Source organism: Mercenaria mercenaria, chromosome 1 (genome assembly GCF_021730395.1).
Source record: "Mercenaria mercenaria strain notata chromosome 1, MADL_Memer_1, whole genome shotgun sequence".
In the NCBI taxonomy this organism is placed as follows: Eukaryota; Metazoa; Mollusca; class Bivalvia; order Venerida; family Veneridae; genus Mercenaria; species Mercenaria mercenaria.
The window spans coordinates 8,053,813-8,073,505 of NC_069361.1; the positions used below are offsets into that span (position 1 = coordinate 8,053,813).

General features: G+C 34.8%; 1 protein-coding gene across 1 annotated transcript in view; it reads left to right on the forward strand.

Annotated features, from left to right (window-relative positions):
- The first annotated feature begins 18,445 nt into the window (after positions 1-18,445).
- LOC123545054 (uncharacterized) overlaps positions 18,446-19,693 on the forward strand; it is a 49,880-nt gene continuing 48,632 nt past the window's right edge. The window contains exon 1 of the mRNA XM_053539011.1: positions 18,446-18,792. Within this exon, the coding sequence (XP_053394986.1) occupies positions 18,726-18,792 (67 nt within the window). The 5' untranslated portion in view covers positions 18,446-18,725. The remainder of the gene's footprint in view (positions 18,793-19,693) is intronic.

Here is a 19,693-nt window from a genome sequence, read left to right on the forward strand (position 1 = left end):
ATGTTTACTTGTTTTGTTTATACAGACAAGTTTGACACTGTTTAATGCAGTGTGTAATGCATTTTTTCTTATTTGCAATAAGTCTTTGAGTTCAACTTTGAGTGCTCTTACCTAGTTAAAGTCATTTGTATTTTTTATTATAGAATACTTTAACAACAGAATGTATTAATGACACATGATGCTCTCATATATATCGTACTTCAACGCTTGAACTCTAATGTCAATATGTCGGACCTTCGGCTAAACGGTGACGTGTAGACTGACTTTAGCTGAAAAAGTTAAGCCTATCAAGGTAATAAAAAAGATTAATTGGGAATAATTAAATTGTCTCTGAATACCCCAATGCGAAATCGACATGAATATCTGCATATACTCAACCAACATTGATACTATTTTCATAAATTTATGCTTCTTTGCTATTTTCAGGCTGAGAAGTTTCCAAAACCGACAATACAAGTTCACGAGGATATGCTTGGCAATGGAAAGTCCACTACAAGTGTCATCCGAAAGAAGACAGATATACCTCTACAGGCTTGGAAAAGTAACGCCCATTGTCAGAAGCAGTATTTCAATACCGCTGCTAAGTTTGAACAGTTAAACAGTCTCGTCTGACAGTGGCTTGGACAGGCTAGCGCCAAAACATTAACATGTCTGATGTAATGATTCAGGAGAGGGCAAAGGCATTGCCCTTGTACTTGGAATTAATGAGACAAACGGTTGGTTAGACAGATGGAAAACGATAGTCTCTGTATTGTTTCAAAGTGTATTATGTTTCTAGACAATGCTTTTTCTCATGGAATTGAACTATTCGACGTTATTCTGAAGCTCCTACCAGCGAACACTACACCACACCTTCAACCTCTGGGCTATAGAATCATTAGGAATTTCAACAGCCTATACCGAAATTATCTGCTACAGTCACACATCAGCAAGATAAATTACGCAGAAACTATTACGGAACTGTGTAAGAACATTAGTCTGCTGACTTTATTCCTTTGTTCGGCAAGGCTTAGCATGAAGTGAAATCTGCAACCGTTGTGATCTTTTTATTCCTGTAGATTTTTAGTGGAAGGCTTGATGATGAGAAAGAATTTATGGATGAGGATTTACCCCTTGCTGAGCTGGTTCGTCAGTCCTAGCTCAACGAGGTAATGCTAGAGACAATGGATGATGATCTTCCAAACGAAGAAATAACTGGAGATAGGTAGAAAGATCTAGTTGCAAATGTGGATGGCCACGCAAGTGTTGAAACTGATAGTGACAATGATGATGATGGTGACATTCAGAAGGTAACATCTGGACGTGACATGTATCTAAATGATGTAATGAAACGTGTGCATATACTTGAAAACTTGACTTTAGCTAAGGATGGTTTGTGCTTGAACATTGTTCAAGAACTAGAAAGTAGTACTCGGAAGAAAGTTGTGAAAATCAAGGATGGAGTCAAAATGCAACCAGAAACAGATGAAAATCAAATCATTTTTAAGACAAACTGTTGAACATTTATCTGAGTCAATACTAAATAAATCGATGTGGGTTCGAGCCTCACTCGGGGCGTTGAATTCTTCATGTGAGGAAGCCTTCCAGCTGGCTTACGGAAGGTCGGTGTTTCTGCCAAGGTGCCCGCTCGTGATGAAATAATGCACGGAGGGGCTCCAGGTGTCTTCCTCCACTGTCAAAGCTAGAAAGCCGCATATGACCTATAATTGTGTCGGTGTGACGTTAAACCCAACAAAGAAATTAAAAACTAGATGTGTGTCCATAGGACACAGGTGCCCTCACTCCTGCCACTGTAACATGGTTTAATGACACAATTTTTAAGATGTTTGAAACACAAACTTTTAAGAACCTTATGTGTATTTTTCACTTAGTTGGCCATAACTCTGTTTTAGCTGAGTAAAATCCTAAAGAGAACACTTCATAGGCTATAAAACAATCCTCTAATATTTTATAATTCTAGGTCAAGTACATTTTAACATACATGTTTCACAAACGTTTTCTTTTTTGAGTAAGTCTGGACAAGAAGTCTGGTCTTGTGTAGTGAAATAATGACCAGAGGTAAAATATTTTCGGAGCTACGCGCGACAAAACATTAAAATGACACTTTTTTTCTAGGTCAGGGGCAATAACTCCTACAATACTGAATGAATCCGGACGCGAAACTCCAGGTGCACAACTGCACATGCTGACCAACATTCCTGTAAACTTTGGTGACGCTAGGTCAAATACTTTTGGAGCTATGCGCGACACGACATTAAAATGACCAATTTTTAACTAAGTCAGGAGCCATAACTCCTACACGACTGAATGAATCCAGACGCGAAACCACAGGTGCACAACTGCACATGCTGACCAACATTCCTGTAAACTTTGGTGACTATAGGTCAAATACTTCTGGAGCTACGCGCGACACAACATTAAAATGACCAATCTTTTACTAAGTCAGGGGCCATAGCTCCTACACGACTGAATGAATCCGGACGCGAAACCCCAGGTGCACAACTACACATGCTGACCAACATTCCTGTAAAGTTTTGTGACTCTACGTCATATACTTTTGGAGCTAGGCGCGTCACAACATTCTCGGAAGGACGGACGGACAAGAGCAAATCTATATGCCCCCACCACTCATGGGGGTGGGGGGGGGGTGGTAGGGGGCACAAAAAAACAATACTAAATAAATGTAATTGTTTTTTTTTTTATTCTTTTTACATGCACTCCTAGTTTGGTCATCTAGTAACTGGACTGTCCATATGTGTATATGTCTAACCCGAATGTTCACAAATCTCGATAGATCATGTCTCTCTCTACTCTTAAATAAGCAAGGAACATTTATTGCTTGAATTGTCCGGAAAGTCTGTAAAACAAATGAAGCAACGTTATAATAATAGTTGGTACATTTTCCTTTTTACAAATGCATTAAGTTAAAAATAAAGTGATATAGAAAAAATGCCGTAAAGAAAATTTCAAGTAAATATTGCAATAAAACAGTTACACTTTTGACAAAAAGGTAAACCCATTTAAACCGGATACTCCTCTAAACCGGACAAAAAACTCGTTTTGATTGTTTGTTGCCATGGAATGTGCATGATTTAAATTGTTTAAAATCGTGGTTTGATTAACAAAGGATAAAATTTTTGAGAAGATCGTTTGGAAACAAGGAACGCAGCTACGCCAAGTAATAATAGGACTAGGCTAAATAGAATTCCGCTTAAGCCTGTGGCAGCGGGCGTTATGAGCGTTGTACATATCATTAATTAACAAACTCAATCAAACCGGGTCAACTTTCATGTTGTTTGGTTGCCTTCTCTGGTTCCAAAGGATCTTTTCTTACACATTATATTGTTTGAGTGTTTATATGAGAGGTAATAAAATTTGCAACACCATTAACGCCCCCTTGCATCGGCACAAGTGGAATTCTTTTCAAATGAATATGTTCGCTATGATCTAAAAGGACCAGAAAACATAACAAAGCCTAGCTTGAACATCTCTCTACGCTTTATTAAATTAAAAATAAGACATTGGATATGAGCTAAAGACAGGAAACAGTATATTTACACAATTCAATTTGAGAAACTGTTTACATGGTAATGACCATTACATCCTGTTACATTTTACAACTCAAAATTGCCTAAAAAGGAATATTTCCTATACCATATTGAGAGATGAAAATTTTCTCTAGTTCTTTATCTAAACAGAAAATTAAATTAGCTATATTACCTTTTCTCGTAATGACATAATTGATGCAACATGAAAATGAACCTAAATAATTGATAAGACACTTGATTTGATTGTTATCTTATTATAACCCTACAGACTAATTAACGTTTCTTCCTGAACACAGAACATTTCCTAGAATTTGTTTCTATAGACAAGGTTTGTTTAAATCCTATATATATATATATATATATATATATATATATATATATATATATATCTGCGACCGTAAGTACGGTATATATTACCAGCCTGAGGTCAGTTTTTAAGGAATGAACAGAGTAAGTATATACAGTAACCAATATAATAAAATGTCATGACAATTCGTTTGATTTTCTTAAATTTTCACTTTTTCATTTGACACAATTATTATAATTTATCAAAGGACATAGTGTTTGGGCATTTTCATGTTTCAATATCATTACAAATAACGTGTTAAAGAAAAATACAGACAAGTAGTGTATTTTAAATAATTGTCCCGTATGTTTCTATGTACGTTTCTATCATACTAAGTATAAACCAAAATAGGAATTATTGAAAATCATGAAATAGAGCTACATGTAGCCAGTCTACACTCACAAAAATTAGCACCTTCACTTTTTATAATGACGTGCTATGTAAAGCGCTTTTGAACATGTTTTGTAATGATAGGGCGCTTTACAAATCTGGTATGATATAATCTAATGTCAGTTTTTATTATTCTGTTACTGGTTGTAGATTTTCATGCATACTGTAACTTACAAATTATAGAATGAAATAAAGAAAAACGACATACTTTCTTTGTAGTACTCTTTAAACAAAGCGTGGGAAGTAAACGTCCGTTAACAGAAATATCGCTATGACGTTTCTATGACAAGAAAGTTCCGAGTTTTATCATTTCTGGCGTAATATGTATTTTTTTCATAAAATAAATTGTACTCAACTGTAAGAAACACAAAAATCAACTATCAGCGTTTTTTATTTTTATCATGTTTTACATAAACAATAAAATCAATGCACGAATCGTAGTTGTCATAAACTGCGCTGGCCTCCAGATCGTCCGACAACAAAACAAAAGAGATTTTTTAGATATCTGGAAATGTTATGAATGCTTTATTTCTTAAATATGCCTTAAAACTTAATTACTGACAGACTAAATGTTACGGAAACACATGGGAATTAATTGTTTTTACTACTTTTTACGATAAAAATTTTTACTCGAGGTAAACTGCCTCGATTATAAATGTCTATATTTAAGGAGTACTGCGGTATTGGTAACTACGGCTGAAAAGTTCTTTATTGCCGCGGTGGTCCGGGTTCGATTCCCGACGCGATTATCTTTTTTTTTTTTAATTTCTTTTTGAAATAGTTTAGCAACAAAAACTCATATTCTAATGGCCACAATATGACCAAACTTCAATTTGAAAGATCGTTTTAGCCAAAATCTGGAGGTCAGTGCCTTTAAACAAGTTTTTGTTGCCGTCTCAAGTGTCAGGTATTTATGAAATTACCAAATTAAAATTCTATTAAAATGAAAAAGTGCAAACAAAATGAGTCTGTGGTTCTGATAACATGTTGAAAAAATAGGGTAGGAAGGTAGGATTAAAAAAAAATATATTTTGGTTTATCTGTGAACGGACGGTGGCAACTGGAAAGTATTTGATTTGGATGGTGACTGCCAGAAAATGATTTAGGGTTGGGGCAAAAAATGCGGTCGGTTGGGTTACCATAACCACAGAATCAGTTTGTTTTGGCCAAAATAAAGAAAGAAACATGCTGTAAATTATTTGTTTCACGACAGATTTTTAATGTCTACACTATGATTCAATCTTTTAAATTGCGTTTGATAATTATATGTATAATGATAAGGAGTGCAAGTAATGACACTGTAGCACTTCAGTTTCGAATATTTATTACAGCCTTGTCGGAACTGTGAACTGTTTCAAAATAAAATTAAAGTATTTGAAGATGACAAATTCCAAAACTGTGTTATGTTGACACAAAAGATAGAAGAACTTGAAAAAGAAGCTGGCATTGTATGAAGGAAAGGTAAAATACAAAATACATATCAGCTTTGTTTTTGCTTGTATATATCAATTGATATTTCAGTTTATAGCAAGATGAATTACAGCTTCTCAATTTTTAACAGGAAATGAATTAAAAATAAACATTAAGTTCAATTAAGCTGTTTTATACAAAGCTGAGTTGGAAACAGTTTCTGTCTTTACAACTGCTGCTATAATTATTCTGAAAGATAGCTGAAGGAGTATCTAAAATACTGTTGAAAAACGGCGTTAAACCCAACGCAAACAAACTCAAGTAGTATCTAAATCTATGACAGCTTTGTAAGTAATTCATTCTAGTGTTTTCCTTAGAGATTTTAAAGACATTAGTGCCTCAGTCATTTTTATTGGTAGTGAGTGAGTTGGGTTTTACGGCGAATCGACACAAAATGGTCATATATCGCCGAGAAGAAGTCATATTGCAAATGCCAAAGCATAAACATTGATGTAAAAATGTAAAGCATACCTAAAAACATCCATGTAAACATAAAGAACACTATGAATAATGTAAAACATATCTAAAAACATCCATGTAAAAATGTAAAGCATATCTAAAATCAGTTATGTAAAAGTGTATATGAGTGTGTGTTTAAATATCAGCTGCAAACATAATAATATTGCAAGATGTAAATAAAAATATGAAATGTTAGATTTTTTTATATATTCCTAACTGCTTTAGAAACGATAAAATATTTCCGTCTGAAACGTTTTCAAATAACTCTTTCAAAGATTGAACGTCAAAATATGTACTACGTTGTGTAGCACCACTCAGTCGATTAGAATATGTTTAATAGTTAACGGTGTTTGACATGGTACACATTCGGGTTGATCTTCTTTATTCAAAAGAAAAGAATGAGTCAAACGGGTATGACCTATTCGACAGCGAGAAAGAACAACTTCCTCCCTGCGAACGGATCTGCTCCCTTGGTGCCATTCCCCTAGAGTAGGTTTAAAATCATGAAGTGTATTGAATGAAGCATTATTCCATGACGATTGCCATTTAGATAAAATGTATTTGTTTATATTGGGCCTAAAATCGGTATGTGGTAATTTCAAATTAGATTGTGATGATAAAATGGATTTCTTTGCTGCAATATCAGCATCCTCGTTTCCATGAATACCAACATGACTGGGAATCCAACAAAATATGATAGACTTTTTTACAGATAGTTCATGAACCCCGAGAAGAATATTTTGAATGAATGGATTTTCCATATTTCGGTTATGAATTGACTGTAAAACAGAAAGCGAGTCGGAAAAGATAATAAATTTTTCTTCATTATATTTTGATATAAAATATAGAGCTAAATCAATAGCTTTGGTCTCGGCTGAAAATATTGTTGCATTATTTGGCAAACGTAATTTTGATTGATGAAGGAGGCTGACAGCAGCACAGCCAACCTTTGATTCATCCTTTGAACCGTCTGTCTAAACTGCAGAATAGTCCTTGTAAGTTGATTTGATTTCATGATATTTGGACTTGAATATTTCAGGGTTTGTTTCAGACTTTCTAAAGGCAGTTTTCAAATCGAAAAGAACTGTAGGGATATGAAGGGTCCATGGTGGTGTATCTAGAATTGAATTTTCTTTAATACCATCGAAATCAAAGTCAGTTTCATTCATAGAAAATTTTATGCGAAATCCAAACGGTTTGATTTGTTTTGGTTTTTCCTCATATGAATCGGAGTACTTGGGTTTAAAAATAAATTCCTGAGCTGGATGATTGGATTTGTTGGCAGCCACTCTTATAGCATATTGCAATGAAAGATTTTCTCGGCGTGTGTAAAGAGAGGGTTCGTTTGCTTCAGCATACAAACTTTCAACTGGCAATGTTCGGAATGCACCATGAGCAATACAGAGACCTTGATTATGGATGGTATCTAACATTTGTAAATAAGATTTTCTTGCTCAACCATAAACAATACAACCATAATCTAGCTTAGATCTAGTTAAAGCCCTATAAAGTCTTCATAAAACCGTGCGATCGGCTCCCCAATCAGTATTTGAAATTACCTTTAAAAGATTCAATGTCTTCAGACATTTGGCTTTCACGTATTTTATATGCGGCACAAAAGAAAGCTTTATATCAAAGATAACACCAAGAAATTTTGCTTCAACAACGGGTATTTTTGTACCATTTAGAAAAAGCTCAGAGTCACAATGATGTTTCCGTAATTGACAAAAGTGGACACACTGAGTTTTCGATTGGGAAAGTTTAAACCCATTTTCCACGGCCCAAGTTTGAACTTTATTCAAACACTGTTGTAATTGGCGTTCAATCGTAAGCATATTTTTTGAACGATAACATATTAAAAAAATCGTCAACAATGAACAGTCTGTCCCTGGTAACAAACATTTTACAATATTATAAATTTTGATGCTAAAAAGTGTGGCAGATAAAATTGAACCTTGTGGAACTCCCTGTTCTTGCTCAAAAGAGTCAGAAAGGATATCACCAACACGTACTTTAAAACTTCGATCAGATAAAAATTGTGATATAAATGTTGGCAGACGACATTTTAAACCTATGTCGTTAAGATCATTCATAATACCATATTTCCATGTATGTCATAAGCTTTCTCTAAATCGAAAAAGACAGACACTAGATGCTCTTTTTTAATAAATGCATCACGAATAAAATTTTCCAGTCGAACAAGATGATCAGTTGTGCTGCGTTGTTTGCGAAAGCCGCTTTGAAACTTCGTAATTAATCCTTGCAATTCCACCATGGACCCTTCATACCCCTACAGTTCTTTTCGATTTGAAAACTGCCTTTAGAAAGTCTGAAACAAACCCTGAAATATTCAATTTACAATGACTATTTTGCAATTTACACAGACGGTTCAAAAGATGAATCAAAGGTTGGCTGTGCCGCTGTCAGCCTCCTTCATCAATCAAAATTACGTTTGCCAAATAATGCAACAATATTTTCAGCCGAGGCCAAAGCTATTGATTTAGCTCTAAAGTTTATATCAAAAAATAGTGCAGAAAAATTTATTATCTTTTCCGACTCGCTATCTGTTTTACAGTCAATTCATAACCGAAATATGGAAAATCCTTTCATTCAAAATATTCTTCTCAGGCTTCATGAACTATCTTTAAAAAAGTTTATCATATTTTGTTGGATTCCTAGTCATGTTGGTATTCATGGAAACGAGGACGCTGATATTGCAGCAAAGAAATCCCTTTTATTATCACAATCTAATTTGAAATTACCACATACCGATTTTAAGCCCAATATAAACAAATACATTTTATCTAAATGGCAGTCGTCATGGAACCGTGCTTCATTCAATAAACTTCATGATATCAAACCTACTCTAGGGGAATGGCACCAAGGGAACAGATCTGTTCGCAGGGAGGAAGTTGTTCTTTCTCGCTGTCGAATAGGTCATACCCGTTTGACTCACTCTTACCTTTTGAATAAAGAAGATCAACCCGAATGTGTACCATGTCAAACACCGCTAACTATTAAACACATTTTAATCGACTGTGTGGACTTTGCTACACAACGCAGTACATATTATGACGTTCAATCTTTGAGAGAATTATTTGACAACGTTTCAGTTGGAAATATTTTATCGTTTTTAAAGCAGATAGGAATATATCAAAAAATCTAACACTTCTTATTTTTATTTACATCTTGCAATATTATTATGTTTGCAGCTGATATTTTAACACACACATACATACATTTTTACATTACTGTTTTTAGATATGCTTTACATTTTTACATGGATGCTTTTAGATATGTTTTACATTATTCATAGTGTTCTTTACATTTTTACATGGATGTTTTTAGGTATGCTTTACATTTTTACATCAATGTTTAGGCTTTACAGTTGGCGTTTTGCAATATGACTTCTTCTCGGCGATATATGACCATTTTGTGTCGATTCGCCGTAAAACCCAACTCACTCACTCACTCACTCGTGGTACCAAACTAGTCTAGAATTGATCATACGTTCCAAAGTTTTACATAAACAACTAGTAAGGGCTATCGTTCTATAATTACTTGGGTTCGTGCTATTTTTTCCGGGTTTTTGTATGGGAATAACGATAGCTTCTCTCCAGGAGTCTGGAAAAATACCAGTTTTCCATGTAATATTGTAGATTTCAAGGAGAAGGTCTAATGATTATTGTGGTAAGTGTTTTAAAAGTTGGTACATGTAATATATTTGGTCTGGACCAGCTGCAGTATCATGACATTTGTCTAGAGAGTCAAGTAACTCTGTGATCGAAAAAGGTTTATTGTAATCTTCCTCATTATTTGAATCAAAATTCAGAGGTTTGCTTTCTTTAGTTAATTTAATGTTTTGGAATCTTTGGTCATAATCATGTGATGAAGAATATTTTGAAAAAGCTTCACTAAGAGTATTAGCAATGTCCTCTTTGGTAGATGAGTAGACTGGTCAGATTGTTTAAGATGAGAAACATTTGCAGTTTTTCCTTTTCCACTTATTTTACGAATCATTTCCCAGACTTTTTTAACCGATGACCTAGAATTAAGTTTAGAAACTTATGAATGCCAGGAGTTTTTCTTTGCTTGTTTTATAGTTCTGCAAGCTTTTGCTTCAAGAATCTTAACTGATTGCAAATTGTCTTTTGTCGGTCGAATATTAATTTTTTTAACGGCCGCTCTACGTTTTCGAATAGCGGTCTTACAATCATCATTACACCATGGTTTATTTTTTGATTTACCATTTCTTGAAGTTTTTGGAATGGACTTGTCTGCAATATCTGATAAAATAACAGAAAACCGATCAATAAAGGTTTCAATGATTTGACCTCTAGTATTGATATCAGAACAGCCCCAAAACTCGTGTTGGCCATTAAAATCTCCCAACAGAATAAACGGTTGCGGCAGTTTATTGATTAGGTTGTCAAGGTCTTTAAGATTAAATTTAAATTTAGGTCGTATATATATTGAACAAAATGTTATAGGTCGATCCAGATTTACATGTAATGCAACTGATTAATAGTAATATTCAAAACAATTTCTCTATGCGGACGTGCATTATTTTATTAAAATTGATGCGCCACCAGAAGCCTTTTCTTAACTTTTATTGATAAAGTTATAAGTTGAATAATTTTTAAAGGATATGTTGTCACTTTCTTTCAAAAAGGTTTCAGCTTAACACATCAAAGAGGGATTATATTTTGATAGAAGAAGGAGAATTTCATTATAATTAGCTTTAAGTCCACGACAGTTCCACTGGATTATTTTATTCGACATAAATATGTTCTATCTGGAAACATGGTATTCACACTTTTCAGTCTTCTCAGGAGAAGAGATTGTAGTAATCTTTTTCTCCGTCAAAGGTTTAGGAGGTATGGTAGGAGGCTTAGACGAACGTCCATCCTCCTCATCCTCCATATCAACATCTACTGCTAGATGTTCAAACCGGTTGTAGTGGTTAACTGGACCATTAGATCTCTTCCCAACTCCACCGGTATTAAGTTCAATTCTTTGTCTAGGTGTTTTATTCACCTTTGCCGATGATGAAGTGCTTGTTGAATTGTTAGATACATTGCTTGTTCGTTGTTGTTGTGGCTTGTAATTTGGGATGTTTTGTATTGCAGCTGGAGGATTTTTCTGTACATTTGATTGTTGTTTACTGGGTTCAGAAGTTGGGGCTGGGTTTTGAGAAACGGTCACTGAATCTGTTTGAGTAAAAGCATCAATACACTGTGTTGTTTTGTTAGCAACAGATTTAGTGATTGATGAATATTTTTGTGCGAGTGCGAGTGATGGAGATCTAAATCTAGCAATTGCAATTTGCCTGCCTTCTGGAAATCCAATGCCTTGTGTGAACTTGACATGAAGAACCTCCTCGAGTTTCCATGTCTTGCAATCGCGAGACCTGGCTAAATGTGGCTCGCCCCAATTCACACAACGCACTGGATAATTGCACTTGTCCTCGTCATGGGATTGGCCATCTCGACAGCACTTTGGGCAAATGTGATCACTTTTGCAGTTTCTCTCGTTGTGTCCGAACTTAAAGCAGCAGTAGCATTGAAGTGGATTAGGAATATAGGTTGTAACTTTTGTCATGAGGTATACAACTTTTATGACTGAAGGAAGGAAAGGTATGCCGAAAGTAAGAATGATAGTGTTTGTGTTAATTTCTTTTCCTAATCGTTTAATTTTGATTCGTCTAGCAGCCGTGACATGTTGATCAGTAAGGCCGTGCACAATTTCCGACTCCGAAACTCCAGCAAGATCAGGACAAAGGATTACCCCCCTTGAGGAATTCAGAGTGCGGTGTGCAATGCACTTACATGGCCGGTTGAAGAAGGATGTTAATTTAAGTAAATTTTGAGCATGTACCGCTTTTTCTACTTCAACGAGCAGATCCCCTGTGCGTAACATTTTAACGGACTTCGGAACACCAGCTACACCTTGAAGTGTTTTTTCAATTACGAATGCAGAAAGACTTGTCATTTTAAAAGTTTCATCAGTTGACTGAATTAATACAAAGCTTGGAAATGCCATGTTGGATGTGTATGGTCGGTGAGAGGGATTCTCACCTTCCGTGCCATCCGAGTCTGTTTCGGTAAGCGGTCGTTTGTTTTTATTTTGATTTTCCATGTTGAATTTGTTTAGATTCGTCACTCGCAGCCCCCACCCGCCGCGGAGTCCAACAAGGGAACATGTAAGCAGAGCGGATATCCAGCTCAAACATGTTAGGGATATTGTAGTGATATACTCGACCAGGTAATTTACAATCTTTTTTATATCCCCAGTTGTATTGCAAAAATGCAATAAGGGGATTCAAGGGATTGCTACTTTACCCAACCAACTGACCCTAAGCCACCGCCTTCTAGGAAATAGAAATTGTAATACACATTGCCATGACGTGTTCAATACTATTATGTGAACGTACTATGAAAGTTGCTGAACGCAGTAAAATGTGACGATAGAAGGAAAGTACATTTGATTTTGTGTGACGTTAAATTGCCAAAACAAAAAGATAATTGTGCATTGTCAAAAGGAAAAAAAAACAGATGCAATTTGATATGACGAAAAAGAACATGTAAGGGTAACTAAAGTGAAATTTCCTAGGGCTTGGCATGACCAGCCGATTGATCGTATCGGGCCAACACGACCGCCAAAACCGTCTAGACCGAATTAGAGACCAAAAATGTGTGTTGGCACCCACACCCCGAAAAGGGGATTCACACAAGTAAACAAGCATGCATCACCTCCCCGGGGTGCTATGGGGCACCTCAACATCCAGGACCCTCCTCTCCGGCTTACGGGCCGCCACCCATGGCAAACGGGCGGCTCCATTTTCGGGGTGTCGTACCCCACTGCATGGTTATACAGTCGGCATTTTCTATCCCCCCGCCGGCAAGGGGCATCAGTTTTAATGTTTCAGTTAATGTTGTCAAATTGTATGAAAATGTTAGCAACCTATTTTGCTTATTCATACTTTTACTCTTAATAATATTTGCTATAGCAGCCTGGAGAAAACACTACAACTTAATATACATGTATATACCTTTTCCATGTAGTGCACTTAGGTTTGCTTTTTCCGTTTTAATGTCCCCCTAATATAAATAAATGTCTTTTCTTATTACATTACATTGCTTAGGACTAACAATAATTTAGGAGAATGGTGACTAACTTATTAACTAAAATCATGATTTTGTATGGAAATTTATATTCGATTAAAAAGGCATTCATTTGAATATGTTGTCATATATCATTTTATATCTCGATGTTTTTTTCAGTGCCTTCAAACAAACAAGAGGAATATCTTCTTTCCATGAATGCAGCCTCCCCAAAGAAAACTGTACATAGCAGTTTATGTATGTATGTGTAAACGTCGAAACGATAGAAATATACAGATAAAACTAATTATACAACGAAAACAAAACAATATAGGACAACCCTTTGCAACACTATATATATGTTCAATTTTGTAAATCAATAAAGTAGTGTCACATTCACCTTGTTTGCCTTAGAAAAGCTTGCATGTCTCAACTGTAGTGACAGCTTTGCTTTTCCTATTGTCATAAGGAATCTGCATCCCCAGTTTTCAAAACGTCAAGAAGAAGATAAATAATAGAATCAATTAGCAACAAGTCTTCTATAAAAACATTAATATCATTGAAAAAAATAAAGAAAAGTAACAAGAAGTATGGTGTTGAATGGGTTATTGAAAATGCAGAAGAATCATTAGCATCAAACAGAAAAAGATTACTTGAACATTTGGTTAACAAAACGTTTAAGAAGTTTCAATGATTTAATTAAAACGTAAATATCAGACAGAGGTAAAAGAACTTCTTTAAGAATATATGAAACTTCCTTCTATTTCCAGTCATTTACAGAAACCAAAGCAAATTGGCATTAATAATTCTTGTAGAGATGTATGTAAGAAGGCTTTGTTTGAATTAGGTACAGAAGTAAACAAATAAAGAACTTCATATAAAAAATGAAAGTATAAAAATATGAAAGCTTTGAATGGTAGCAGGACAAAAAGAACCACCGTTACAAACAGGAACTAAAACATACACTGACAGTGAAATTTAAAAAAACACACATTTAAAAACAGGATTGACTCAAAAACAAGCACTTTAAAACGGATCAGGCTTCAAGACAGTCGTTTACAAGTACTTATTTAGAGGAAGAAAACTGACAGTGATCAGTTAAAAACATAATTGAATAATGCCATATATCACGTTAATGAACTGGACTTGGAACTTGTAGACTTGAACTTAAAATTGCAGGGCATATGAACTTGGAGAATGTTTATATAGCCTACTTTCTTTAAATGTCAGTGCAGGTAATTGTGGTTACGTAATCAATAGCGTTTTGAAATTGATAAACAAGAAAGTGGATAAATTACTATCACGGTCCAGTGTAATAAATATGAACATTGAACCCTTAGTACTATCACAGAAACAAATCAATGAGCAACGGCCAGAAAAAAAAAACAGAATCTTACCATTTACACAGATGAAACGAGTTTTGTAAAAAATACGGGTTAGTGATGACAATATGTATGTTTTAGGCATGAGGGAGTTATAACTTAAGTCTGGACAAGACACTTTGTCAGCCCTACAACATATAATTGCTGATATTGATGATCAAGCTCTTCATTCGGATATTACAGCCAAAACAATCCTTTATAACATTACAGCAACGATGAATGATAGAGCATCAACAAACACATTTATTACCCTCCTACTTGCAAATTTGAATACACTAAGAAAAATCAAAGCTGTTAGTCAACTATTGAACTTCTGCGGTCTACAAAGCTTAGAACATTTTGCTGAAGTTAGCAACAGACCTGTGTTAGAAGTGCACAGTCCTCAGACAGTACCTTAGTCAGCTCTAGCAAGAGGAGATGAAAAAATGGTACATTTGCAGAATTCAAATTATTTATTAAAAGAACAAGGATGAATATTCAAAAGACTTTCCATGACAACCGCTTTAATGTTTTATTTGAGTCAGCTGCGTCTTTGTTTTTTTTTTAAAGAGTACGGAAATCTATCCAATAACCTTCTTAAAGCTGTTTATCATGACATCAACATTCCATGATGCAAATTTGCTGATTTTCTGCCGCACACAAACATTTAAGTGTGTTAATATAACATTTATACTGCAATAACATGCACAGAGTCTTGTACACTATAATCGTGCTTTCTTATCTAAGCATTTAAATGATATATCGCAATCATACAGCACAAGCACTTTAACATGCTTTCATCTTATTTACAAAAAATTCTAGATTCTAGAGTGTGTCCAATTTTCATTCAAATGTGTCAATATTTGGCAAAGATGAAAACAAAACAAGGGATGTGGAGTTAGAGTGGTATGTATATCTGCAGCGTAGTAATTGTATATATGGCACTCTTTAACAGCAAGACCGAGCTTGTCTCAATTATTTCTGTCTTGTATTGTCTTCTATTTCAGAACAGTGAATATTTTATTTTGTAATACATTTTTATATCATATATATTTTGCTATGGACTGCAATATGGATAAAATGTGGAACTGTTAGAAACAATTATCACAAACATAATAAAATGAATTTTTGAGTAAGTATATTTTAGTCTCGGCCGCTGCTGATGTATTTAATCAATATTAAATATGGATAGGCGAACGCGTAGGTGTTTTCTTATGAGCTAAGTTTGTCGTAATAACATGTAACCCAGCGATTTGTTTCTTAGCTTCTAGTACTATTTTTGGATATATAGTCATCAATAATATTGTTTCAAGGACATCCTATCCTGTTAGAATGATTTGTTAGAATGTGTTAAGTTGTCACAATGTCCTTTCGGTTCTAAGCATTTAGGTTTCTTGAAATTTAGCTGTTTTATTAAACAGATTGTAAATATTGCATTTGACGAGGCCTGAAGATCAAGATAATAATATATTTAGCCTGACCTTTTGTAGTACATTAAGTAGAAGATGTGTAACTTCCGAAAGGATATAGTTTCAATATACAGGCCAGGTTATATATTGTTATTAGTTAACTTATTACTAATGTGTTGATGAGGGTAGGGTGCGGTTTGGAAGTTTAAGAGTGCGAATAACTGGAAACAGGGTTTTGTTGTTTCAGGTCCAGATATCCTAAAATTTGTAATGAAAGTTAGGAATGTGTATGTCTGAAAACTTACGTATCAGCATAAGAATTTATTTGACAACTTTGAATGAGTTTAAAGTAACTGCGTTGGGCTTTATAGATGCATGTTTTTATCAATTAACCTGCTGACAAAAAGTATTTGTTATAAATTCAATTATTTAATCAGTCAATTCATTAATTAAAGCTGAATATGAGCAGCACAGTCACCCAACTCACTCCACACATAAGACTCATGGATGAAGGTAATTCTAATCCTTACAGCATTTGATGGTTGTTATCCCAATGGCTTCACGTTAAAACGGCCTCTGGTTTTAACCTTTGTAGAACCTTGCAAAGTAAAAGCTGAATTGATCGGACGGCATATAAAAAATTTGTACATTTTGTAAATTTAACGAAAAACTTCTAATTAAAGCTACTAACCCACACATTGTGGTGGGAGATTTTCAACAAGATTGCCAGACTGTCACAAAATACGCCTGCCATCGAACTTGGCCTAATTCAAGGGGCCATAATCCAAGGGTGCCTGGGGTGATTTGAGTTGTTATCGAACTTGGCCGAGATAATATGCCCACAAACACTGTCAGCAAGTTTGGTGAAGATCGGATGAAAACTATTCGACTTAGAGTAGACAAGGCTAAATTCGCAGTTTTTCGAGTACTTCAAGGGCCATAATCCAAGAGTGCCTGGGGCGATTTTGTAGGTTATCGAACGGGCCGAGATATTATGCTCGCAAACATTGTCGGCAAGTTTAGTGAAGATCGGATGAAAACTGTTCGACTTAAAGAGCGGACAGTGCTAAATTTGCAGTATTTCGAGTAATTCAAGGGCAATAATCCAAGAGTGCCTGGGGCGATTTTGGTGGTTATCGAACTTGGCCGAGATATTATGCCCACAAATATTGTCAGCATGTTTGTTGAAGATCGGATGAAAATTGTTCGACTTATAGACCGGACATGCTTTGAACGCCGCCCGCCACTGGTATTCACATAATACGCCCCGCTCTTTCAGAGACGGGCGTATAAAAACCAAACGTTTCCTATATTTACCTTTATGTCGCATATTTGATGTTCTAAGGATGTGTTTTTTATCGAATTCTGTTGAAAATCGTTATTTTCCTGATAAATTAAAAATAAAACCATTCGTCTACTATTTCTGATAAGGGTTTCCCGGTTTATAAAAAACGGAATTCCGTTCAGCGAGCTCCTTGCAAACATCACGTGACAGTGAGAGAAAATAACAGCAAACATGATAATCACGTATAAGTATCGCATAGTATTATGGCGTTTTGAAATGTAAACAAACAAAACAAAAACATAAAATGAAATCTGTACACCACGTTTATGATGCAGTCAGTGATTCCTCGTTGGACAAGCGGTTACGGTATTCGTATTATACTTTTTCGTCGGGAGTTCGATTCCCAGACCCATCCACTCAACCTACTGCGCCATCAAGCCCACTTTTGATTTTACTTCGTATATCTTTTATTTTAATTGAGTGTGCTCCTGACTGTTTATATACCTATTGCTAAAATAAAAACGCCATAATACTCTGCGATACCTATACTTACGTGTGTGACGGAAGCAAAATATATGCATGCGCAGTTTAGGTTTGCTGATGATAGTGTCTGAAAATACTGTCGATATTCGTTCTATTTTTATCAATATTCACAAAAAAATAAACCGTTGCAACGGTTTATAAAAATGCATGAGAAAAACTGCGAACACTCGAATGTTCCAGTAATTCTGTAAACTAGAAACTGATCAACTATCAAGTTTCATGTAAATATATCTTTTGCTTTGGTGAAAACTTATCTCAGAAATCACAAATCACAATGTGTGGGTTTGTCGCTTGAAAGTAAAATGATAAATTCTATGGATTTTTATTTTTATTTAGGTATTTTAAAGGAATGGACACAATGTCATATTTTGCAGTTTTCTTATTCTAGCAAAATAGAGAAAAGTGGAAACTTCACAGGTCGCCCAACACGACAAAAACGAAAATGTTGCAGGCTCGGTTATCATTTGTCCAAATTGTGTGTTTTTAAAAAAAACACCAGAACCAAACAATACAATACTTCACGATTTACATAATTGCCAACAGAATGTAGTTGTTATAGTTAAGTAAGAGGTAATAAATTATGTAACATGCTTCAGTCTTAAAAATATGTTATTATATGAAGATAGAACTAAAGTGTAACTTATTTCATGTACTGTGCTGTGTTACCTAGAAGTTTTCAAAACAAGAAACGTTTCACTTATAACCAATTCCTTCGAAAACTCGGAAACAGTTATACAGGAAGGCAAATTAATAAATATCATTGCACATACAAATCTGTGCCTGGATTAAAAAAGAGTGTTTACAGGACACGATGATTTTAACCGTGTATGGTGGGATATTTATGATTTTATTTATTTCAACACTAGAAGCACGCAAAGGTAATTGCCTGTTAATTGAATTATATATATCCAGTTTACAGATTTTATTTCATGTATCTTGATGAGTTAATTCAAATACGTATATCTTGATCTGTTAATTAAATTACATATCTTTTTATCTCAATATAAATTATTGCCGTTAAAATCGAGTTATAAGGATTGTTTGAAATTAAACTACACGGAAATTAACATGATGTTTCAGAAAATCTTACTCAATCTGCTTAAACATTTTCAAATTGAGACCTTCGTCATGTTACACTGGGTAAAAAGGAAATAACAATGTCGGACATCCTTCCAAGCATTAAAAATTGAATTATTACTTTTAAATTGTTTTTTTTTTTTTTTTAAATTAACTAAAAGATCACCAAGTTTTACAATTTTGTTCACCTTTTGCTTTGATGACCCCTCGCCCAGCCTTGGTTATTACCTTTCTTCCATAATACTTATTTCAATAACATTTCAAAATTTACCTCCGCATTGCTGATAAGGAGATATAACCGGTTGGACAGGTCAGCTTATTTTTGCCTCAAGGAATGTTTAGTTTCAAATATGTAAATCAAGTGGTCAGGGAGTACACAACACATTGTAAAAAGATTGATTATAATACATGTACCAGTGAATGGGAAAAACATTTTAATCGACATTGGTTACGAACGAGATATGTTAAGCTTAGCCAATGAAATAGGTGCATGTGTCACTGGAACTGTTGCTGAAAAAGAGCATTATTTTGATGTTATTCTATAAACCCATCCTTTTCCAAAATTCTACAATATTTTCAGTAGTGAAAGGTTATATTATTCTCAAATGAAACCTTCCTTTCCGAAAAAATGAAAAGAAAATAGGGGGTTAAATAGTTCCTAGTGAAATGTCAGTCAGTTCTGGTCTGCTTCCCCAAAAATGG